Consider the following 26000-nt stretch of genomic DNA (forward strand, 5'->3'; position numbering starts at 1 on the left):
ATGTCTCAAGCAGTTCATTTCTCAAGTGGGTTAAACAGGCTCCTTAAAGTCATGTTTGCAGTGTCAGCTCACTTAACCAGTGCCTTTCCAGTTATAGATTAAGAGTCAGTTATGGGGGCGCCTGGGTGGCTCATTCAGTTGAGCGTCCAACTTTAGCTCAGGTCATGATCTCGCTCACAAGTTTGAGCCCCTCATTGGGCTCTGTGCTGACAGCTCAGAGCCTGGAGCCACCTTTGGGTTCTGTGTCTCCCTCTGTCTCTGCCCCTCCCCTGCTCATGCTCTGTCTCTCTCTCAAAATAAATAAATGTTAAAAAATTATATATATATGTATATATATATATGTACACACACACACACACAAACACACACACACACACGCACACATCACTTATGACCCAGGTCATGTTCTGATGCAGTCCAAATCACTGGAGGCTGATCCAAATGATCATTTTCTATGTAAGTCTTCAGAGCATGCAGCCTCTTGAAGAGATATGACTGGAGCAAGGCCAAGCTACCCAAGCTACCGGATTTCAGGACAGTCTCCCACCAATTATCTTCCAGACTGGCTCAGGGACCCCTAGATTTCCTTAATTCGAATTCTTTTCTTTGTGGTTATAATCCTTTCCCAACTTTTGTCTGCATAGAACTCACCCGGGGATGTTATTAAAGCACAGACTCTGTTTCAGTAGACCTGGTGTGAAGGCCTCATCTGTTGCCCATCTACACACCATCCATGGAGGTGTCAGACTGCATAAACCCCTACAGAAGTGATTCCTGAACGTTTGCCAGGTGAAAATCCTGTCTCCAAAGCAAACCACTCCCTCAGGCTCCAACCACTGATCTAAGACCTATCCCCGAGCTCCAACCTGAATGGTGGACTTCGCTCTTCCGTGTGTGCCTCCCTACCTCCCACCCACCCCACTCCTGGAAACAAAGAAGGAGAAAGCCCCTCTGTTATTCCATTTGGAGCAGCGGCCCCAGCACCTTTCAACCCTCCACAGTTAAACGCGGCCTTCATTTTATCCCCTGTGCACCCTCAGCCCCCATGTGGACTGTCCTGTGGTGATGGCCGGGCAGTGTTTTCCACCTACACGCCTGCCTCCCCACTGTCACGTCCACACCAGGCTGACCTCAGCCCCTCTTGCAGAAGGCGTCTCCTTGTCTCATCACTCTTCACCCTCTGCCTGCGGGGCTGTTACTGATGCCCTGATGATGGGTTAGTGTCACCTCTCCGGCTTAGACTCCCGGAGACGTTCCCACAGCCAAAATCCTTGTTCATGAAGGCGGTTGGCATCCCACGTACCATCCTCACCGCCGTCTGTGATCCAACTGCGTGGGGCGCACGCTCTTCAGTGAGGTCCCCCTTGTTTTGAGTGCGTAGAGCTCGCGCAGGGCAGAAGTCCGCTCCCCGCTGAGGCTCTGCAGCCAACTTGCGCTCCCTATAGGAAGGCTTCCCCAGCCACACCATGGGTGCATGGCGCAGGATTTAGGGCCTCAGCTGGTGGGAGTGGAGGGTGGAGGGGAGAGCTGCGGGTAGGTACCTCCCCCATACTGTACACACACACCCAGTTCTGCTGTTTCTTTCCTTCTCCTGGAAGTGACAGGAGCAGGCAGCTGGACGAAGGACACTGGGCAGATGCCATCCTGCTGAAGGGGAGATAGCCCTGGAATTCTGGGGCACGCTGTGTGTAAAGTTTGCCGGCCCTGGAGCTACGCAAACCCAGATTTGAGGTCGGGTTCTCCCAGTCTCTAGGTACGTGACTTTAGGTGCTCACTCCGTGGCCCCTGCCCTCAGATCCCACGGCTGTGAGTGCAGCGCTGATTTTCAGCGTAGCTTGGCAAGTGCAGACTTCCGAGGGTCTGGCCCTCAGCCGACCTTGCGGCTTCTGCCCTGTGGCTCATGGTCTCCATCAGGCCCTCCTGCTGCACATGGCTTCCTACAAGTCATCTCACATCTTTGAATGGCAGTTTCTAGACCTGTGAAGAGAAGGAATTGAACTCAATCATCTGTTCTTTGGGGGATCCAAAACTTTTTCTATATGGGCTGTAAACTAATACGTTAAATTCAAAGGATGCCACAGGTTGTGGGCCAGTGTAGCGAGTTCGGTCAAACAGATCATTAGAAGCGACGTGAATCCAGTTTGCACTTAACAGCACTGCTGTGCGCCACTCAGATTACAATGGCCCCAGTGCCCCGCACATAGCGGGCACTCGGGAAACATTTGTTTAATGTTTGAAATAACTAGCTGTATCAGTCACAGCCCCCAGGAAATAGACGGCACATTCTAAATGGGGGTTTGAAGAGCTGTAATGAAGTGGCAGTTTAGGAATGGGCAGGGCTAGGAGAAAGCTATAATAAAAAAATGGCGAAGCATTCTGGGGCTACAATAGAGGGAGGGGAGCTAGCGGCCTGTAGCCAGGGAGTAAATACCCTGACTTCTCTTGCTTGACTTTCTGGTCTCCTGGTAGAGCCTCCTGCTGGCCAAACCCAACTAAAACCGAGAGTACGAGGAGATGAGATTGAGGCTGGTCGTTGAGGTCCGCCTCTGGGGCGGCCAGAGAAAGGCAGGGGAAGGGTGTAGTGGATCCTAAGGAGAAAAGGGAGAATGTGTAGCAACTCAGAGTAGCAGGTGCATGTGAAAGTACATGGGGTGTGTGTGTTGGGGGATCTAGAATATTTTGTTTGCTTTGGGATGCTTTCCTACAGGCAAAAGAAATAACTGCCTATGTTGATCTAAGAGGTTTGTCTGTTCCACCAGTGAAGTTATCAGGATTAGGTAGTAAAGGTAAGGCTTATCTTCAAGATAGAAATTTTCTCTCGTCAGTGCCAGGTCTGATCATGATCAGCACATTCTGGGTGGATGGGCTGGATTGTGGGGTTGATGCCCAGGATGAAGGGGGCATGGGAAGAGGAAGGGTAATAGCTAGGGAGTAGATGCTGAGGGGCGGGCTTTGGCCGAGGGAGGATTGGCAGCCTCAGGGGCACAGCAGTGGCAAGACTAGAGTGTTGGCAAGGTAGTGACAGCCAAAATGGACGGGTCTGGAGCAGAGTTCCCCGATGGGCTTGCAGTGAGGAGCTGCCACTTTACGATCTCATCCAAGACCTCAGCGTGCCTTGGTTTCAACGACTAGGAGACTTTCAGCTTCTCTCAGCCCAGCATCTCAGGAGGAGGCACTAACTGCTTCTGGTCCTCAGCCCGTTGAAAGATCACCTGCTAAGATTGCACAATTGTCATTAGTGTGATTTTAGGAAATGCATGCACTCCACAAACTTATGTCAAAGGTAAACAAAGCCACATTCTAGTTAAGAGTACTAAGAGCAGGTTTTAATCAGCGATAACTACTGCAGTAGGGAAGCGAGGCCAGTGTGAACTTCGCTCAGCTTGGATCTGTGCAGGGGTGATTGGGCATCGTGATGGGAGAAAGAGGTAGTGGGGAGGGAGGCGAGCCGGACATTGGCAGAGACAGGAAAGTGAGGAAAATCACAAAGAGTTGGTCAGTGCAAATGCCATTAGGCCAGCTGTCTGTGCTGGCTGGGAGCTATCCACATTAGGGTCCTGCCCTCCCACAGACGCTGGGGGACAGAGGCTCCGTCCACAGGTGTTGATAAGTGTGTTGACATTTGTTCAAATCTTTTGGGGTCAAGGTTGACACCCAGCAGAGAAGCTCAGAGAGGCCTGGCTTGAGTTGGGTCAAGAGGTCTTTGTCACCTGCTATTTTTTATTAGAAAAGCATTTAGGAACTTGAATACCCAAATAAAGAATATAGAAAAAAAGTAAATATAACAAAACTGTTGTCAAAAACCACTCTTCCTGGTAACGTGCATCTCAGTGATGATTAACGAAATGGGAAATTGTGAGATGCCTCCCTTAATCACCTGTACAAATTAGTTGTATTTTGCAGCATGGCTGAGGCTTTTGATTATATTGTTTAAACACCAAATATGAAAAGAACTATTGAGTGTGAGTTTATTTTCTATTCAAAAATCCAGGAAGCAAAATAGGTTATTCAAAGGTGCTGTTGAAATGTTTCCATATGTCGCACAAATACCTTAAATGGTAGGAAAAATAAGAGTTACATCTGGGAGGGGCACCTGGGTGGTTCAGTCAGTTGAGCCAACTTCTGCTCAGGTCATGATCTCACGGTTCATGAGTTCGAGCCCCTCATTGGGCTTGCTGCTGTCAGTGCAGAGCCTGCTTTGGATCCTCTGTCCCCCTCTCTGTGTGTCCCTCCGCCACTTGCACTCTCAAAAATAAATAATAAACATTAAAAAAGAAAGTTACATCCAGGAAATAATAGGTTCAAAGAAATGTAAAGAATTCTCTCATCCCCAATTGCCATGGACTTGTTGTAGAGTTTATTTTATGGTCTTTTGTTTCCTCTCTGTGTGTGTGTGTGTCTGTGTGTGTGTGTGTGTGTGTGTTTTATATGGAAAGAAGATAATCACCACATTTCCCACAAGTGTGGACACATATAAAAGTGTTAGACCTCTTCCAACCAGACTGTAAAACTAATGATAGTCTCTCCTGTGATCTTCCGTCTCGCACACCACTAGAAAGACGCAGTGAGCGTGTGCCATCAGCCTAGAAACTTCTCCACATTAAAGACATGATATTTGTCTCAACTCACACAGATCTGTTTTCTAGGTTAGGGTCATGGCTGATGAAAAGAGGAAGTTGTCCAGATAAAACCCCTGGGCGATGCATTAGTTTCCTGTTGCTCCCATAACAAATTAGCACAAATGTAGTGGCTCAAAAATAACACACACTTATTATCTTCCATTCTGAAACTCAGAAATCTGACACTTGGCTCAAAATCATTGTGTTTGCGGGGCCTTGCTCCTTCCGGAGGCTCCCAGGGAGAATCTGTTTTCTTGCCTTTTCTAGCTTCTAGAAGCATTTACCTTCCTTGGCTTGTGGCCCTTCCATCCTCAAAGTCAGCAATGGCCATTGATCCTGCCACTGACACCAACTGTCCAACCCCCCTTCTCCCACATTTACGGGCCCGAGGATTACACTGGGCCCCCAAGACAGCACAGTCCAGGATACCCATCCTATTTCAAGGTCATCTGATTAGAAACAGTGGTTCCACCTGTTGCCCCTCTGCCCCTTTGCCGTGTAATGTAGCATATCCACAAGTTCTGGAAAGTAGGACATCTTTGGGGGACCAGTAGTCTGCCTACCACCAGGGAAAACGTGAATTACAATGAAGTAATTTTCATCCAGTCCAGTTCCGGGACAGCCTGTGGAGGACCCATCTCACACCAAGTTCTGCTTCATAATTGTGATATAGGATAGTAGACTGCTTGTCAATATACAGAGAACCAGATTAGGAATTAGGAGAGATTCTGGGTCTAATAGTTGCCACTTGACAACTGTGTGATGTTAAGCAAATCTTCTAACACTTAGAAGAGTTTTTTTTCGGTCAGTCTCCTCATTTGTAGAGTAAGGGTTGGGTCGTCTCCATCATCCCTTTGAGAGTCCTCCAAATTCAAGGGCTCCCTATGGGTAAGGTGAAGGGCCTGAGGGGTAATTTGCTTGGTCACGGTTGTTGTGTTCTCGATCTCTTATTATCTTGGATGCCCATAAAGTTTTATGCACATTTAAAGTTAAATATTTCTGTATCATGTAATTAAATATAGATGAATCCCAGCTTGAGTTGTCAGATGGACAACTTATTCTTTCCTTAAGCTGCTGAACAGACTCACTCACTCACACCTGCTCCCTGCCTCAAACCAGTCATCACGTTGTCTTCGACTTGTGGTCTTAACCAAAGGATCAGGTATGGTTTTTAACAGACTGCGGTGGTACGTGTTGGGTACCATCCAGAAATGGATTGAAAAGTGTTCTTACTTTGCATCCTAAACCCCTTGGGCGTAACACCGACCAGAAATTGGAAACCCCTAAAGTAGATTTGAACTGGTAAAACGAGCTGTCGATATTGACACATAAACATTTTAGGCTTGTGTCTCCCGAACTCAGGAAGCTCTAAACATGTTTCCCTTCCCGAGCTCCGCCACCCAGCTCTGAGCACTCCCCTGGTTTGCGCTCCATGGCATGTCTGTCACAATTGGGAGAGCCTTGTCCTGATGTGGGCTTGCCAGCCGCGGATGTTTCCAGGAGTGGATGTTTCCAGCTCAGGTGGCTGCAACCCCTTCCTCCTCCTTCATGTCTAGGTTTGTTTGAAGCAGTTGTGTGTATTTTTAAACACTGATGGATGATAAGCTTTAGTGTTACAGAGCTAGAGCAAAGGATGGGATTTCACTACAAAAAACTTAGATGCTATTTAGGATTGGACTCGGCCCCCATGCTACTTCAGGGACCTGAAATTCTGGATGTATCAGGCTAGTTCCATTTTCCGTGTCATCTTTCCGGAAAGTCACCGGACAGACCCTCTTACTTCAGCTCTTCATCCAGCGTAAAGCTGGCCAGCGAGAGAATATCTGAGCCAGAAATGTAGCATCTTCTATTTTTTATTATAGTATAGGGAAGGGGGGAGAAAATCAGTTAGTTGTAGGGCTACCAGAGTCTATATTCAAAAAAGAACTTTTACAATAAAAACTTTTAGTTCTTTATTTGGATGAGGGTCTACGAAATAAAATTTTGTGGGAATCTGGTGTGAGCTACAGCAATGACATGGCGTGGCCTCAGAGGAGAGCACAGTTCTGCGGCAGAGACAGAGAAACGTAGAAAATCCTTTGTTAGTCTCATTCAGTGCTGGCCATGCTGCCTTTGACAGGGGCGGTTCTCCACCCTTTTGGAAGGTTATGGCCAGGACATGTGGTTGGCAGGCTTGTGCGATACGTGGTCCCTGCACAGCCTTCACTGTCTTGGTCCAGAGGCACACAAAGAAGAGTGTCGTAGGGTCAAGGTTGTACTGCTCTGGCTCCTTGGCCACGGGAGGAAGTGTTGGAGAGATACGTGAAGCGACTGAGAGACAGTTTTGGAAAAACATCAGCTAAGTGGGTTATTTGAAAAATGGAGCCATAGGGGCGCCTGGGTGGCTCAGGTTAAGTGTCCGACTTAGGCTCAGGTCGTGATCTCACGGTTCGTGAGTTCAAGCCCTGGGTCAGGCTCTCTGTTGTCAGTGAAGAGCCCACTTCGGATCCTCTGTCTGCCTCTCTCTCTCTGCCCCTCCCCCATGCTTGTGCTTTCTCCCTCTCCCTCTGTCTCAAAATAAATAAATAAACTTAAGATTTTTTAAAGAGGAAAAACCGAGCCATAAACACTCAAAAAATTGTGTGAATAGATTATCATTGAACACAAAATTCCAAGAGAATCGTTACCTGTACTTGCAGTTGAATTTGTCAGGAGAGTAATATGTGACATTGACCAAAAAATTGCCATATTCTTTAGTAATGCTCTTAATTCATGGTTCAACACTAGGCTTATTTTAATCAAAAATTATTTTGGTGAAGGTCGCTATGCACGTAAAAACAACAGCGAAACTCATTACTAATATCGTAAATAATTTTATTTTGTAACCTCATTTTCATTTCATTTTTCCCTCTACCCGTCTTCCTCAAGTGGGCGGTGTTGACATGGACACATGCATTGTTACTTTTCTCATTAACGTTCTCAAGTGAGGGAGAAGTGCATCTGTGTTGTTTTGTATTCAAAATGGTTTTGAAAGGGCTGGAGATTAAGTGAAATTCACATGCTTTTGATGGTGGTTTTGGGGTGATAAATTTAAGCATTATCTCTTAGGTTTTACATATAGTTGAGATTGATGAATGTTTCCTCTTTGTTCTCTGGGGTTCGTTCATCTGTCCTTTCTCTCTCTCTCTCTCTCTCTCTCTCTCTCTCCCTCCCTCCCTCCCTCCCCCTTCTTAGAAATAAAGTCCTCCTTCTTTGAAATAAAGTCCCTTTTAGGAGCTGAAAAGTATTGTACTCAAAGGTCCAGTGATTTGAAAACAACTTCAGCCTTCGGAAGAAGCTGACCTTGGTTGAAGCATGTGACTCATGCTAACCTAATATTGCACATCAGTCTTAGCAAAAGTATTATAAACATGTACCTATTTTAATTTGGTCATTAGATATTGGTTTTCATCAATATCAGAATTGAAGTAAAACCTACTCTTCTATTGAGCTCACATTAACATCAGTGCTAACTCATCTTTTGTTTCTTCTGGGTGATTCTTGCATGCATGTCTTATGTCTTCAATTGTAAGCTGTCCTGGGGAGGAAGCCGCCTGTCTGCTGCTTCTGTGGCTCCTGTGAACAGCAGCTTAAGCACGAGACATTCATTCAATGTTAGAATAAACATGATAACCAGGGGTGGTGGCTTTCTGAAGAATTGATTTGCATTGCCCAAGATCAAACAAGAATATTTATAAAGTAGACCTTAGGTGTGAGTGGTATGGAAGTTCTACATCAGTTGCTGTATCTTTTAATCTAAACTATGAGCATTTTGTATCATATTAATACTATAGCCAAGTAGGGGCGCCTGGGTGGTTCAGTCGGTTAAGCGTCTGACTTCAGCTCAGGTCATGATCTCTCGGTTCACGAGTTCAAGTCCCGCGTCGGGCTCTGTGCTGACAACTCAGAGTCCGGACCCTTCTTCAGATTCTGTGTCTCCCTCTCTCTCTCTGCCCCTCCTCGACTCATACTCTCTCTTTCTCTGTCTCTCTATGAAAAATAAATAAAATATTAAAAGAAGTTTTTAAAAAATACTATAGCCAAGTCAACTCACTTAAAAGAAACCTTAATAAATGTATAACTCTGTGTTGCAACGTTTGAATGAATGATTTGGCAAATGACAGAGGCGGTGAAGAATTTGGTGTAACTATCACTGAGAGATTTTTTTTGTTGAAAATGAGAAAGTATGAATTCTTCATAGAATTTCACAAAATACCTAGAATATTATTGAAAAGAAACTTTGAAGTCAGAAATCAGCTGTGACTGTTGGCTTCTAGACAGAAAACTCAGCCTAAATTTTTATATATTCTGAACCCCCCCTTTTTAGCAGAGCACTCCTAAAACAAATTAGACCTCCAGGCCCAGGGCCGTGCCCCCCTCCGGGCCCTGAGCTGTGCCCACAGCCTCAGACCCTTAGGGAGCCTGCCGCATCTCCCCTGTGGACTGATGCCCTTTTCCGGGAGGGGCAGCGCTCTGCGCCGGCACGTCAATGAGGCCTGGCATGCAGGGAGCTCCAGGACTGTGGAACGGCCATGTTTAAGTTCAAGTGGACACCTACCACGGAGGTACGCTGTGCTGCCGTGTTCATATCGTGACGTATGCCCATCGGCACTCCCCACTGATTACCGACTCTGCGCCAGGCATTCCCGACCCTCCCTGCATGTTGCCTGTCACCCTCGCTTCCGTGGGACCAGCTGTCTGTCTCATCCCCATGCACCGCCGAAGAAGCCAGCCCCGGAGTGCGATGCACCGTCACTGTTAGGGATTGAGTGTTTGGAGGTGCTGAGATCTAATCCCCACAGTGACTGCATTGGAGCTGGGCACTCTGGGGCTGTGACTCGTGCCCTTACAAGGAGAGGCCAGGGGCTGGCTTCCCCCGGCCCTGCCATGGTGAGGGTACAGCGAGAAGCGGCTGCGTGTGACTGGGAAGCAGGCTTTCACTGAGACTCTAGCCGTGCTGGTGTCGTGATCCCAGGCTTATGGGCTTCAGAACCACGAGAAGGAAGTGTCTGCGTGTAAGCCCGTCTGTAATACTTGGGGCGCGTGGGGGGCTCAGTTGGTTAAGCATCTGACTTCATCTCAGGTCATGATCTTGCAGTTCGTGAGTTCAAGCCTCGCCTCAGGCTCTGTGCTGTCAGCGTAGACCGCACTTCAGATCCTCTGTCCTCCTCTCTCTGCCCCCCCCGCCCCCGCTCATGCTCTCTCTCTTTCACTCTCTCTCAAAAATAAATAAATAATAAGTTTTTTTAAATTAATTTATTTAAATTCAAGTTAGTTAATGTACAGAGTAGTCTTGGCTTCAAGAGTGGAACCCAGTGATTCATCCCTTACACACGACACCCAGTGCTCATCCCAACAAGTGCCCCTCAGTGCCCATCCCCCATCCAGACCTTCCCCCACCCACCGCCCTCCATCAACCCTCAGTTTGTTCTCTGTATTTAAGAGTTTCTCATGGTTTGCCTCCCTCTCTGTTTGTATCTTATTTTTCCTTCTCTTCCTCTATAGTCATCTCTTTTGTTTCTTCAGTTCCACATATGAGGGAAATCATATGGCATTTGTGTTTGACTAATTTCACTTAGCACAATACAGGCCGCTTCCATCCATGTTGTTGTAAATGGCAAGATTTCCTTCTTTTTGATCGCCCATATATGTGTATATACCACATCTCCTTTAACCATTCATCAGCTGATGGACGTTTGGGCTCTTCCAATACTTTGGCTATTGTCCATAGCGCTGCTATACACATTGGGGTGCATGTACCCTTTTGAATCAGCATTTTTGTATCCTTTGGATAAATACCTAGTAGTACAATTGCTAGGTCATAGGGAGGTTCTACTTTTAATTTTTTGAGGAACCTCCATGCTGTTTTCCAGAGTGGCTGCACCAGTTTGCATTCCCACCAGCAGTGCAAAGGGGTTCCTCCTCCTCTGCATCCTCGCCAGCATCTGTTGTTTCCCAAGCTGTTCATTTTAGCCATTCTGATAGGTGTGAGTTGGTATCTCATTGTGGTTTTGATTTGTATTTCTCTGACGATAAGTGACGTTGAGCATCTTTTCATGTGTCTTTGGAAAAGTGTCTGTGCATGTCTTCTGCCCATTTCTTCATTGGATTATTTGTTGAGTTTCATAACTCAACACCCAAGAAACAAATATCAAACAAGTTTTCTGTTGTGCAAGCCCCCAGTCTATGATGCTTTATTATAGCACCCCAAACAGACTAATATAGTCACTTAATTACCTCAAGTTATAGACTCAGTCACGCAAGTTATTTCTGACGAGGGAGAGAGAAGTTCACGGGCATGAGCTGCTTCTTACCAAATGTGCATGGACCCCGAGGGCGAAGGAAGCCAGTAAAGGGGCAGGCTTTTGGCACTGATGCAGTAAGCGTGCAAGCCGGAATTTCCCTCGGGCGCGTTTCCAGACCATTCTCTAATAAGCCGATAAGTAGAGTTTTGCATTTGAAAAACTGCCATCACAAACCCTTAATTTTCGTGCCATTGTAAAAGGTTGTGGAGAATGTAGATTTGCGGTTGGGGTATCAGTCACACGTGGACAAGCCCGCTGATACTTTTAATAGGTAGAAACCATTTACGCCTCTTAACATTCTAATCTGAGTAGGAAGACCAGCTTTCCTTAAAACCTCTTCAGTTAGCAGTAACCACCCGAAAGACCATTAATGTTTGCCATCTGCTAGAGGGACATACCAGTCAGGAGAATAGAACATCTCTTAGGAGTCTCGAACGAAGCAGTGTCCAACTGTCAAGGATCTAACCGAGTACTTGCAGCCATGACACAGACCCCATGACAGACATGCGAGACTTCACACGTGTGACGGGAGTGTTGGAGGCCACGGATGTGCTGTTCATTTCCCTCGTGCAAGACAGCTGCAGTGTAAGCACGACTTGTAAGCACGGTGTGAGGCTGTGTCCTGTAAGGGATTAAAGGAAAGTGCATTTTAATCAGGCAGTAAAGCAGTTCTTCATTTAGGATCTATAGAAAAGACAGTGTGCAGCGCTGTGGAACAGCGTTCCCTGGAGGAATTTGCTCTTTCATTGGAAAGGGGACAGTTGCTACTAAGAGCTACTTGGGTGACACGGTCAGTAAATGCATCATCTCACTGCAAGTGTAGCAAACTTCAGGGACACTCTGTCAGTCAGGGGCGAGGCAGGAAACTAGTCCAACCCGCAGTGGTGGGGGGTGGGGGTTCCAGAGACGGTCAGGAAGGACCTTTGCAGAGGTGAGGACAGGGCTAAGGGAGCAGTCAGAGGTGAGGCCCCCGGGAACAAGATCCTGAAACAGACCTGAGCCTTGAACTAAGATGGAGGGATCGGAAAGTTCTCCCAGGGCGATGGTGGCGGGGGGGGGGGGGGGGGGGGGGGGGGGGGGNGGAGAAAGCCCACCAAATTGTCCACATTTATTTACTTGTCTGTTTCTTTTCCTTACGCATTCGTTCCATGTTGGGGGGGGGGGGGGAGGAGGGGGAGGAGGGGGGGAGGCGTACCCTCAGTGGAGGAGGGCAGTCGTCTCTGCCAGGAATCCTGGGCACAGCCAGGAGAGCCCCACGAAGGAGCCCTTGGGGGTCCTTTCCTCCATCTCCGTGGGTCTCCCGTCAGCCAGCCTAAGGCCCCCGGCAAGGATATCTGGGGGATACGGTCTGTGGGTGTCCAGGGACACAGAGGGGGGAAGGATGACGAGGCACAAAGCATTGCAGAGAGAAGAGGCCTCATGGAGACGGGGCAGGTACCCCAGCAGCCTCGGCTCAGGAGGTGTCAGACGGCCCGGGAATCTGCATTTTAACACACGTGCCCAGGGATTCTGACCCAAGTGCATAGCATCCTATCAGCCACTTTTCTCCTGTCCTACAGACTAGATAATGAGTATTTCCTTTGTCCCAAAACCCTTTGGGTCACCGTATAGGGAGGCTGTGACCTGGGCCATTTTCTTCAGATAAGCCGACTCATGACCTCGGCATCCCTTCTTAGGCCCAGCTTTCCAACACCATTTGCCGTGTCACATCTGTCATCCTGTCGTCTGTCACATGATGCCCACTATTTCCGGTTCTCCTTTCATGTCAATATGTGGCAGGGGGAAAACGCATGTCGCAGGCTCTCCTCAGTCTATTCGAAAATGGTTATTTTTTTTTTTTTTTAAATAAGCTTCACCTGTCACAGCCACAAAGGTGTCCTTAAGGGTTCCCTAACTGCAATATTTAAACACGTTGGGCCGTGAAATAATAATTTAAACTGGACTGATCAAGGTAAACGATCCGAATTCTGTTGAAGATCTGAACCCACTGCTCATTCCTGATGCGTGGGACGTCCAGGAAACTGATGAGCGCCAGTGCCGATGCAGAACTGGGTTCGCTGGGAGTTCGTTGACAGCGTGCCTTCAAAAAGCTGCAGTGAAAAGGCCACCATAGCCTCCATTTTCCCTTTCCTTCCGGGATGATTTGGTGCGCAGTGTGGCACCTGCAAGCCTGGGACCTGGTGGCCTCCGCCCCACCCCGACGTCCAGGCCGTCGGTGCCGCCCAACAGATTCTTCCTCCTGCGCCTTTGGGGTCCACGTGCTTCACCCTCTGCTGGTACCTGACCTTCCCTCCAGGCCTCCCCTCCTCGCATTCCACGTTCTTTTCTTTCCACTTCTGCTCTCTTCCCCACTTTATATCCGGAGCAGTGCAGTGCAGAGGTGTGGCTTAGAGCATTCCCATTTTCCAGCCAAAGTGCGTCTGTCTTCTGGTCTGCAAAGTAAGTCTTCAGAGTGATGTACTCCCCTCCGGATATTTGCGCCTCTCCAGTGCTTTTGATAAGCGCTCGTGTAGACTCTGAAATGTCTCGTCTGCTGTTGCTTTGTGCTCCTGGCTGTTCCAGAGGGGACAGAGTTTCATTTGAGTCCTGGATTCCGGACTACTAATGGCTTGTGCGAGAGAGCAGTAGGAGTCATTGAGAAGGAAACCGAGGCAGAGAGAGAGAGAGAGAGCGCCCCCTGCATGTTCCTACGAGTCACCCCCATAGACAGCACCAGGGCCAACCCTTCCAGTAATTTCTCTAGCAGAGGCTGGCCTCACTGGGGCCTCGTCACCATCTACATGAGCCACAGGGACCACGCAGGGTGGCGCTTTCTCCTTGGGTCCTTCTCAGGTTTCTTGGACCAATTACCATCTTTGTTGTGTTTTTAGCACCTTTATGAAAAAACAAGAGCCACCAATAAGGAAAATTAAGGAAACGAGCCAGTAAAATGAAAATGGGGATGTGCGCCCAACTGGCTGACGTGATGAATATCGATGGCCGTGTGTCAGTTGCTAAATGTTATTTAAAACTTGTTCTCGCCATTTTCAAGTCATGTGTTGTCCTCCTGAATATGGAAATACAATGATTAGAGAGCTGTTTTACCATCCTGAGATATATGCACCATTGATTTTGTAATTTGTTGCTGCCTTCTACTTATAGTAAATGGTCCATGATACATAAAAGAAATTTACGTCAGAGCTTTTCACGGTGAATAAATATTAGAAAGAAAATACATTTAGACAATAGACCGGAGCAGTGGGATGGGGACTCCTGTGCTCAGGTTTGCGTAGTTTATTTTCTCCCAATAATTTTGATAGTTGCTGTGTGAATATTTTACCTTTTAGGGTACTTGAGTCCACCTTGTCCTGGTAACTGATACATTTTAAGGCACAGCGGGAGAAGTAACCAGTCCTGGCCTTTTCTCCATGCACTTTTCACGATGTCAGTAAACACATTGAGAAATTAATGCCTGCCTCCTTCTAGAAGTTATTAAAGGTTGTCTCAGCATCCTTCAGGGACGTCTTGTTGCATTCTTGATGAAGCACAAAATACATGGCGCTGTCTACAAGGCGGGCATGGCGTGGGCACTGCCTTCCCCCCGGCTGTGCCACGTGGCTCTGCACCAGGTCCCGCGCCACCTCCAGGTGCCCCCGCGGATGGAAAACCTTCCCAGCCATTCACCTGGCTGGCTCCCGCACATCCTTCGAGTCTGAAAGTAAATCCCACGTCCTCAGAGAGCCCTTGTTCCTGCCTTGTTCCCAAATCAAAGTCGGCACCCATCCCGTCACTATACTCTCTGTAGCCCCTGATTGGCTGGGCACAGAGATCGTCTCGGGGTGACGCGTCAGTGGCCTGTCGTCTCTCTCTCCTGCTGGAGTGAATGCAGGGAAAGTAGCCCTTTCCTTCACTCCTGGGCAGTGCTGATTGCTACACATGGTTACCGTACACAGTGTTCAACGTTTGCACCGTGAAATAGTACAGAAACTAACCTGTGAACCTGGAACCTGCAATAGCCCTGTAACCCCTCTCTGGGCAGAGAGAGGGCGCACTGCCAGCACCCTGAAGCTCCTGCCCTTCACCCTCCCTTCCAGCTGACCACCCCGTCCCCTAAGCGCTGTAGCATCCTGCATTTTACGGACATTCCTCTCTTGCGCGTCTTCTTAGACTTAAGTGCGAACCCCGTATGGACACTGTCGTTTTGCTAAGTGTTCAGTTACATAAATGAAATCAATCACTCTGCATATAGTCTTTAGTGTCTGGCCCATTTCACTTCAAATTGTATCTGTGAGATACAGTCGTGCTGTGCATGTGTGCAGATCGATGTTTTTGTTGCCGTATAACCTCCACTATGTGGTGTGTATCACTGTGGCTGGCCAACTAAAGACTTCGAGCAAAATGTCTGCGTCCCCGTCTCCAGAACATGTGTAGATATTAGGCTACATTTCAGAGGGGGTAAAACTTGCAGACGCAGTGAAGATTGCTAATCGGTTGCATTTCTGTGGCTAATACTTTCTCTGATGTTGTATGTCCTTCCGTTAGACTGCACTATATGATAAGGCCAATATCAGGCCATTTTTGATGGTAGAAATACCTGATAAATATGGATCTACTGAATATATCCCATCCCAAGCCAGCTGTAGCTTAAAAACACTAGCGCCTTGGGGCACCTGGGTGGCTCAGTCAGTTAAGCGTCTGACTTCGGCTCATATCATGATCTCGCAGTTCGAGCCCTGAATTGGGTTCTGTGCTGACAGCTCAGAGCCTGGAGCCTGCTTCAGATTCTGTGTCTGAGTCTCTCTCTGCCCCTCCCCCACTTGTGCTCTGCCTCTCTCTGTCTCTAAAAAATAAATAAATAAATAAATAAATAAATAAATGTAAAAAAACAAAAAACCTTAAGGGCACCTGGGTGACTCAGTCAGTTGAGCGCCTAACTTTGGCTCAAGTCATGATCTCCTGTACAGTCTGTGGGTTCGGTCCCCACATTGGGCTCTGTGCTGCCAGCTTGGAGCCTGGAGCCTGCTTCAGATTCTATGTCTTGCTCTCTCTCTGCCCCTCCCCCATTCTCTCTCTCTCTCTCTCAAAAATAAATAAAAACATTAAAAATAAAAAATGTCTAAAAAGTAAAGATTTTTAAAAACTTAAAAAATACTAGAACTTTCTTTCCGAGTAATTTGATACCTAAAATAACGACCACCTCGCGAAGACCCATCCTCTTCAAGGCTCTCATGAACATGATGTTGTACCACCTGCCTTGGCCGTTGGCTCTGGCTTCTGGACCCAGCCCCTCCTGTCACAGAGGGGGCCGCACCCCACTGCTGACACATGGTGATGGCATAGATCCTTGAGGATCGCTCAAGGTCATTGCTACATTTCACTCAGGGTTTTGCTGGAAAGATAACCATAGTGGTGGAAAAATGGAGCTTTTTAAATAAAACTACATGTCAAAAGTAGCAAATTCATTATTTTGAAATTATAAACCAAGTGAGTAGTTACAATCTTCACCTTCACCTGGGCTTTGAGTGGAGGTTTGGCCAGAATATGCCGCAAAACCTGGAGCCTGTAGCGTGTGACTCCATTAGTGAGCACGAGGGCCTTCCTGGAAACGGACGCTGGCAGGAGTCTACACCGCCAGGCAGGTGTCTCCGCCTGCCCTGGGTTGGGTTCTTTGTTCCCAGGTCTTAGAATGGCATTCAAACCAGTTTAAGTAAAACAGGAGATAAAATATCTCCTAAAGAAACAGGAATGACTTATTAAATCTAAGGGAAAAATTCATTCAGGCCTCAGGAGGAATTAAGTCAAGAAATGGAAAACCAGGGGCGCCTGGGTGGTTCAGTTGGTTAAGCATCTGGCTTCAGCTCACGTCATTATAGTTCATGGGTTCGAGCCCTGCGTCGGGCTCTGTGCTGACAGCTCGGAGCCTGTTTTAGTTTCTGTGTCTCCCTGTCTCTCTGCCCCTCCTCTGCTCATGCTCTGTCTCTCCTTCTCTTTCTCTCTCTAATATAAATAAACATTAGAGAGAGAGAGAGAAATGGAAAGCCAGTAGGGACCCCTCTTTATGTGTCTCCTGTCTCTGCTTCTCCATCTCTCCCATTCCTACTTCTCATTGTGTAAACCTGCTCTATTTCCTTCTGAATCCATATGCCACGCGGAAGTAGGTGCTTCCCCTACGCTCCTCTGTTCTCGTGCTTCATGACGGCCGGCGAGAATAAATCGGAAGAGTTGGATCGCCCACCTGAAACCCTGGAGTGGACTTCTGACGAAGGCTGGGCCATCCCTGTGGCAGAGGAGGGGAGGGCAGGGTTCGCAGTGCGGAAACGCGGCTCTGGCCCCCACAGGTGGAGGAGGAAGGCAGTGGAGACCACTTTGGCCAAGGCACTCTTCAAAAGGCTCCTGTGCTGTGCCAGAAGATTGTAACAGGGTGGCCAAAAACTGAGCTCAAATTGTTTTTGTTGCCGCCGTTAAATTGCTGGTAGTTAGGGGTGCCTGGGTGGCTTAGTCGGTTAAGTGTCCGACTTTCGCTTAGGTCAGGATCTCGTGGTTCGTGGGTTCGAGCCCCGCGTCGGGCCCTGTGCTGACTGCCAGCTCGGAGCCTGGAGCCTATTTCAGAGTCTGTATCTCCGTCTCTCTCTGACCCTCCCCTGCTCACGCTGTCTCTCTCTCTCTCTCCTAGAAATAAATAAAACATTAAGAAACAAAAAAAAAAAGAAACATCTTTAACAAAAAATTGCTGGTAGTTATTGCCTTTGAGGCATGTTGGATACTTAATATTTATTGAAAGCCTGAGGGGACTTTTGACATTGGGAAGTTGAGCTTGCCCAAATGCTGCCCAGTGTAGAAAACTCAGTCTCAAAACTGCCTGTGGGTTTCAAGGAGTCTCTGCAAAGTCCACCGTTATCTAAAGAAGATTCTAAGATGTTGTTCTCCCTCACCGCAGCGTAGAAAGATACAGATGTTCAATTTTAAATTCTGCAAGTCACATCCAGCATTCCCACTGAGAGGGACTTCTCTTGGGCGCGACATCATGTGAGATCTCTTCTGACTCTGGTCAGGTCACAGCACCGTTGCTTTCGGTGATTTATGCAACGTGACACCCTTAAAACATTACATCAAAATAGATCCGAGGTGGTCTGAGCTCCGAAGATACGAATAACTTACATTTAGAGTTAATTTCATAAAGAAGCTATTAAACACAGTCAATTAAACCGGAAAGCCTAAAATAATGGGAGCCCTGGTGTGGAATTTAAAGAAAAAAAAATAATGAAGAAATTTCAGAAGGTATATAATTACAGTCAATAATTTGCCTGCTTCATTTTGTTTTGATTTCCCAGAAGGGCTGATGGAGCAGGAGCTCGCTCTCGCACGCACAGCCTTGCTGAACTGTAGGTACAAGGCTGACAGCTGCCTTGGTGACGGGCAGCGGACAGGCTTTCAAAGTGCTGTGCCCTCGGGCAGCCACACAGAGTCAAGTTATGTAAAATAGTCAAGCTCAGAGGCTTCCAAATTCATAGGAGAAGAGGAGAGCGGATTCCAGATCAGTCCATAAGGCATATACAGAATGGTTGGTGGAGAGCCCTGGAGATCCTGAGTGGTGAGACACGGCCCAGGCGGAGTGGGGAGGAGGAGCGGTCTTAAAGGTGAGGGGGGCACCTGAGAGTGTGTGTGACAGAATTAGGGAATATCGTCTCCTTTCCCCTAAGATCATGGCGATTCTTAATTAACTGCCCGTCCTCAGCAGTGGGGCCTGTCAACCAGATTTAGTATCTAATTAGTGAAATCAATAGAAGTTTTTGAAGGGTAAGATTCCATCTGTCACCACCGGCGCCGCCCCCCTCACCCCCCACAGCCTTGGCTGCTCCTGTCTTTCCAAAATGGCTACTCAGCCCGCCCCCGCCCTGCAGTCAAGAGCAGAGTCATTGACAGGGAGTCAGCATCAATTAGTACCCTGTGGCCACAGTGCTCATCCACCGCTTACAAGCACAGCTAGCACAAGCATCACAGGGACTTAGGAGACACCGCACAGCAGTCCCGGAGGAGGGGAGGGTCTCAGGGAGCAGAAGACTGTCCCTGCTCGGGATGTAGGGCGCTGTGCTGGACGGGGACCTCTGTTACGCCCCCTCAGACCCTGGCTGGTATCTTCGATTCTGGCCAACCCTGCGAAACCCAATTAGCTGCTGCTCCGTGTGTATCCTCTGGAAACATTTTATTTTTTAATTTTTATTTATTGATTTTTTAAATAGTTTATTGTCAAGTTGGTTTCCATATAACACCCAGTGCTCATCCCCACAAGTGCCCTCCTCCATGCCCATCACCCCCCTTCCCCCTCCCCCACCCCCGTCAGCCCTCAGTTTGTTCTCAACATTCAAGACTCTCTCATGGTTTGCCTTCGTCCCTCTCTCCCCCTATTTTAAACCATCAATTACCTAAACTCGGACCCAGTTACATCCCAGAGAAGGCCTTTTTCAGTTTTGGGAGCTGGAAACTGTCTTCTTGTCTTCATAGACTTCTGAAAGCTGCCTGGGTGAGGAGGAGATTGATTGGCTCAAGGACGGACTATTGTGAGAAAAATAATTGAATTCACTTCCTTCTTCCCTAGCGAGTGGGCCATCTGGTCGACCCCTCCACCTTTAGCAAAGGGAAATAACATGCACAGTGGCCAGCTGTCCCCAGCAAGTCTGGCATGGCCTGGACCCCCACTGTCACCATGGTCCCTGGTCACCTGCCACCACCCTGGATGGTCCCGCTCCTGCAGCTTCCCACACTGGTCTCCCACAGTCGCAGGGCTCCTTTAGGGAGAGGCCTTAGTGTACTGCGGAAATCACTGTCTCCCCCCACTGCAGCTGGAAGTGAGGCTCTTTCTTCATCACTAGCTGGGAGTGGCCGTACTTATACTGCAGAAAATAAGCGTGCCATGAGGTCCGCCTGAAATATTTATGGTGGGTGTTTGCATGTGGGGAGTGTGAGATTCATCATGGAGTGAGGTAGTTGGGGCCCAGCTCACACTACCGCGGGGACCCAATGGAAGACAAGATGGTGCTCTCCCCCGTAGAGCTTAGAAGTGGCCAAAAGGGTTGTAATTTCTCTGTGTTTAGTTTCTTTATAAAGCTTTGGAAATTTGATGTGCTTTTGAGTTCTTCCATATTTGTCTATCAAATGGCACTAAAGCATCATTTGGTAGTGATTTGCGGTAGATAGTAAAGCAAAACCCTACATTTCTACATTTCACAGATTATAGTATGCTTCCAAACACATTTGCACTTAGTCCTAACACTTAAGCATTGCATTCTCTTTGTCTTCTACCCCTTCTTTGCTTCCTTCCACCCCCACAATTTTCTGTTTCTCTAATTTCTAAACAATCACCTCGAAGTCTTCACGTGAAGCTCCGCTCCTTATCATAAGGCACAGGGTATGATAAAGTCAACAGGGGAATGCGGTATGAGAGAGGGAGCTCAGGACAAGATAAGGCAGGTCAGGTGTGGACACAGATGGGGAGGGCCTGGAGGCTCAGGTGGCCCAGCATAACCCATCCACAGAACACTGTGGGTCTTTAATTATCATTTTAATCTCCATGTCTTCCATTTCAGTCGTACAATGGGCACATAAAATATCAAGCTCTAATCACAGATTATGAAGATAATAACGTTCCGAAAGCACCAGTTGTATATTTAAGAAAAACCAAAGAACCCAGGAAAAGGTTGACTTTATTTCTGGTTCATTCGGTTGGGTTTGTTTGTTTCCTTTTTGCCTGCATTAAGAATAAGTGTGAGCAACAATTATATCACTAGGGACAAGGCGACTGCCAACCCTAGATGTCAGTTTGCATTATGTCTGTTAGGACCAACTGCTATTTATGGCATCGTCAGGGGAGCTGGGCTCGTATGAATGCCTTGCTTTCCGCATCAATCGACAATAGCTTTTCTGCCAGAGGTGCTAGCAAATAATAAAGTTACTTCTTCTAAAGGTGTGCGTGCGTCCGTTCTTCCATTCAGCACACAGTCCCGGAACGCTGTGGTGTCCCAAGCTCTATAGCAGGCATCAGGAACATGAGCACACCAAGGTAACCGCCCTTAAGTAGCTTGCAGCCTGGTGGTGGCATGGGCACGGGCACATAAATACACCATGAATTGTGCGGTAATGTTACAGAAAAGCATTTACAACATGTCACGGTTGTGTCCAGATGGAAGATTAATGCACTGTGCCTGGGAAACCAGGCGCGGCTTCCTGAAATGGCAGAGATGTGCAGCTGAGTCGCAGAGATTGGTTTCTCATGGTTCTGGAGACTGGAAACCCAACCTCAGGGTGCAGGCTGTAGTGTCATATGAGGCCTTTCTCTTTAGGCCTTTATGGTGACCTCTTGCTGTGTCTTCCTGCAGTCTTGCTTCGCAAATGGGGAGAGAGCGAGGAGGCCAGCTCTCTGGTACCTCTGCTTATAAGGACACTAATCCTGTCATGAGGGTTCCACCCGCATGACCTCCTGTAACCCTACTTACCTCCCCGAGGCCCTCTGTCCACATACCATCACACTGGGGGGTAGAGCTTCTGCACGTGAATTTAGGAGGGACACCGCTCAGTCCTTGACAGCCTGACGTCCTTCCTTCCTCCCAGCTGCACTTCTTATAGTTTCTGTTCAAACGTCACTTTATTGGGAAATCTCTCTGACCTCCTTGTGTACCGGCAGCTCACCAGGCACCCTTCCTCCCACCCCCTTGTCCTGCTTTTTTCTTCTCTTGGTGCGTTTGTCTGTCTGTTGTTTGTACCCTCGTCCCTGCACTAGAGAACAAGAAAGGAAATAGGGAAAAATGAAAGCCATTCAGCTTGCTGGGTTGATAACAGTGTAGTCTGTTTTGTTCGCTGCTGCACCCAACATTCTCAGGGTGGAAATGACAGAGTAAGACCTGATAAACATGTGTTGGATGGACAGATGGATGGATGGATGGACGGACGGACGGACGGATGGATAGGTGGATGGATGGATGGATGGATGGATGGATGGATGGATGGATGGATGGATTTTTGGATGGATGGACAGATGGATGACGGACGGATGGACAGATGGATGGATGGATGGATGGATGGACGGATGGATGGATGGATGGATAGATGGATGGACAAATGGATAAATGGATGGATGGGTGGACAGATGGATGGATGGGTGGTGGTTGGATGGATAGATGATGGATGGAAGGTTTGTTCACCTTGTTACTCCAAATGGTTAATTGTAAATATGCTCCATTTTACTAGATCTCTAAGATGTGCATGTGGTACCGAGCAGAATAGGGAATGTATTATAGCCTCATTTTCGCCGTTCTAGGCAAAAATATATAATTCTGCCGAGAAATGCACCACTGAAGCTTAAAGTTTCAGGGGATAATTTATTAACTTCTCTTGTCCTTCATGGGAAGCAGGGTCAGCTCTACTCAAATTTTCAATAAGTCAGCTCCTGCAAGTTAAGATGAGAAAGTCAGTTGAATCTGGGAAGCCAAATGAGACATTCAAAGAAGGGCATATTAATCTGCATTCTCACTCAAAAACCATTTCTATGCTCTGGTTACACCCAAGTAGAAATTAAATGTGCATATAGACCATGACTAGAAAAGAAAATGGGGAAAATGAACATTTTTGTTTTCTCAGATTAGTAAGATTATTCATGATTTCTTTCCTCCTTCATTTGTTACCTATTATTATTGTTACAATGTTGTTTGTGTCGGTTAAAAAAAATTACCTGTACTGTGAAAAGTGAAATTTGGCAAATGAAAATGGAATTTAATAAAGAATATCTCATTTCCTGTGGGTAAAATTGCCCTGCTTTTTCAGTGTGTAAGAATGCTGCCTGGAAGGCAGTAAGGTGCACCTGTCTTTAAGAAATGATGTAGTGATCCAGAATCACTTCCCTTGAGTGGGCTATGCTGTCAATGCGTGTTTGGTTATCTATTGTCCATTCTCCCACTCAATAATATATACTAAATTGGTTTTCCATGACAAATATTTTCTTGTGCAGTGAACATGCAGGAAGCAGAATCTTTGTCCCCTTTCCAAAAGTCTCTTGACTCCCATTCATTTTCCACCCAGAGGAGCAACTTCACAGCTTTGCATCTTTCTTTTCCATCCTGTATGTGTTCATAGAACTTTTACTGTCTTGGTCATTTTTAAGGTCATTTATTTCCACCTTCCTTTCCGGGGGAGTGGACTTCAGGATCCCTGATAGATGCTCACCATCCCGCTTACTTCCTGGTGAAGCTGCATTTTATTGTTAAGCAATATTAATGGTTGGTAGTTTTGAAGTTATACTGAAACACATCTCTACCTTCCATAGCTATACAGAATAAGTCTCCTCTTTCTTCCATGTGAGGTTCCGGTGGATGAAGATTCTTAAGTATTTGGCTTTTGAGGCTGAACACTTCTTTCAAGCCTTACTTCTTATGATATGTTTTGCAAATGTTTCCATCTTCTGGTCATCTTGGCAGACACTCTCTATTTCGTCTCTGACCCCATTTAGCCTAGACCTAGACATCCCATTGTGGATGCGTTTGGGCTGGGAAAGGGCCCACTGAGTCCCAGAAGGGCTTCTGTCACTGCAATATGGGTTCAAGTGCACCTCTGCTACACTAGTAGCTGGTCAAGATATTGACACAAAGCAAAAGTCTTAGGTGTTTTTCTGCCCATTACCAGTGCATCTAATAGATGCGTTTACATCAGAGTTTAGAGTTCTAGAGTATTATTAAAAACAAGATTCAAAAGAGATCAATTATCCGATCTCATGAAGACAATAAGATTACTTTTATCATTCGGGATCTTGAATAAGGTTTTGTCTTGAGTATTCAAATATTCTGGTTTGAAGATTTAATCTGAGCAGTGTTCAAGGATGTGCAAGAGATTATGTGCGCTACATTGGTTGTATGAATAGTACTGCTTCAAGATTTATGCTTTTCACAAATTTGGTGAATTTTCAAATTTTCTTTGTAAACTTGGGCAAAGTGAAAGGCTGTGGAATCAGCAAAATCTGATCACTGCTCTTTGTTATTGGCCAATGATTTTCTCACATAGAAAACCTATCCAATAAGAAACGAGATCGACTCAGTACAGTGTTTTGTCAGTTTTAAGTGCTAACAAGCCACTTCTTAACAGATTGATTCTAGGTAGCGAATAAGATGGTAGAAATTTATAAACAACTATAAAACTCTTTCTTGCAAAGACCGTAATGGCCCTCAGATTTTTTCTTAGTTTGATGACCTATACAGCCAAAATTGAATATTTGCATGCCAAAGAATTAATTATTTGCCATCCTACAGTTGATATTACCTTTATTTTGATTTGCAAAAATATGCTACATTCTAATGAGCTTTCGGTTTTGAGTGAAGCTGTATTTGAGTTTTGTGTTCTCTACTTTTTGAGGCCATCTCTATTCTACTTCGTCTTGACCTGGAGTTAATATGAGTTATAATTATAGGCACCTTTATAAGAAAGATGTTTTGCGACCTGTGTATGGGCAGAAAGAGCAGTAGACCATTGAGAGTGTGACCATGTGTCTTTATTTGTCCTGGCGAGTCCCAGGTGCTCTTGTATAATTAATGATAATTATTGCCAGTATAAACTATTCTGTTTATTAATTATTATTTTATAAATATTAACCCCTTTGTCTTTCAAAGGATCCCACCTTGGAATGTACATTATATGACCATCCTGATTTGAAAGAAATTGAAAGCTTGGTTTTAGCAGCCAATAAGCCTGATTAGTTTCCTAGATCTAGCCAGCCTGTAGCATACTTTAGCAACATCTCCAGATTCTTCCTCCTGTCCCTGACCCTGCTACAGCACAAACATGGTTCCCTGGTGGAACTGAAATCTAGAATAGGTATAAGTGAGTTACCCAGGGAAGAGACCTGGGGAATCTTGAAGGCTTGTATGAGTTGCTATAGAAGGAAGAAAAGGCTCATGATGGTGGGCAGTGGGTAGAGTTTAGTTAAATGTGGCATGCATTACATACCGAATACATGTGTGAATCTGGTAATAGTGTGGATGTAAATGGGAAGGAAGATGAGAAAGAACTTGGAGCTAGAATAGGAATCACATTGGGTTTGACTCAATGGGGGTTAGTAGGTTGGCTATAAGGAAGAGAGGTGCCCCAGCTGCTGTGTGCTAAGGACCCCATGTGCTTGGTGGTGAGACATTACATTCCCAGGAATGCTGTAAACGTAATATAATACCATATTCATTCTCAAGATAAGGTTTTGTTGGGGTACAGAGATGAGAACAAGAAGCAGAAGGGCGGAAAAAACTAATGATCACTTCAAGGATGAGAGTACGCCTCGCTTGCTGTTTTGTGTCTTGGTTCTACATTTAATGGAATGTATTTATTTTCTTTCCTATTTCACTCACTGGATTTCTCTTTTCTGTGGTTGTTTTTAGGAGCTGGTGGGGAGTAATCCTCCGCAGAGAAACTGGAAGGGAATAGCGATTGCGCTCCTTGTGATTCTGGTCATCTGCTCCTTGATTGTCACCTCGGTCATACTGCTGACACCAGGTACTTACATTTATTCTTGGAAAAGCAAATCGCTGTAAGGGGAAAAGAGCATAGTTTTGCTTTGTGAATTTTTTCTGAGTAACTACCTATTGCATAATTTATTTTTCCCAGGTTCTAATTCTCACTGTGCCATTTTGTTAAATGATATAATATGGTTCAATGAAAAAATCCATTTTGTATGCTTTGAATTTATTTATATAGTTGTTGACTAGGTAGAAATGCTTGGCATATATTAAAATTCATAATTACTTATTCCTGCTTGATGAGCTTAAAGACAGTGGCATTATAAATGTAATAACTCTGTAAATCTCACGAAGTTCATGGCTACTATCTCAAGGATGAATTTTAAAAATTACGAAAATGACATACATCAACTGTGAACTAAGGATGAAGTTACTTATTAGGTATTACTCATGAAATAGCGAAAGTAGAAGAAAGAGTCAGAAATCTCTCAGGAAAGAAAAAACACACAAAAAATCTTTAGCAAAACCCTACCACAAAAATATGCATATACCTGCCTTAATGAATGTCTCCAAAAATAAGGGCTGAGGGAGCTTGG

General features: G+C 46.3%; 1 protein-coding gene across 2 annotated transcripts in view; it reads left to right on the top strand.

The window, feature by feature from the left end:
• The window catches only part of DPP6 (dipeptidyl peptidase like 6), an 831643-nt gene that overhangs the window by 458857 nt on the left and 346786 nt on the right, over positions 1-26000 (top strand). For both annotated transcript variants that reach the window (XM_039230760.1, XM_039230759.1), the window contains exon 2: positions 25327-25441. In XM_039230760.1, the coding sequence (XP_039086691.1) occupies positions 25327-25441 (115 nt within the window). The remainder of the gene's footprint in view (positions 1-25326; positions 25442-26000) is intronic.

This window comes from Hyaena hyaena, unplaced genomic scaffold (genome assembly GCF_003009895.1).
Source record: "Hyaena hyaena isolate Hyena2069 unplaced genomic scaffold, ASM300989v1 scaffold_50, whole genome shotgun sequence".
Lineage (NCBI taxonomy): Eukaryota > Metazoa > Chordata > Mammalia > Carnivora > Hyaenidae > Hyaena > Hyaena hyaena.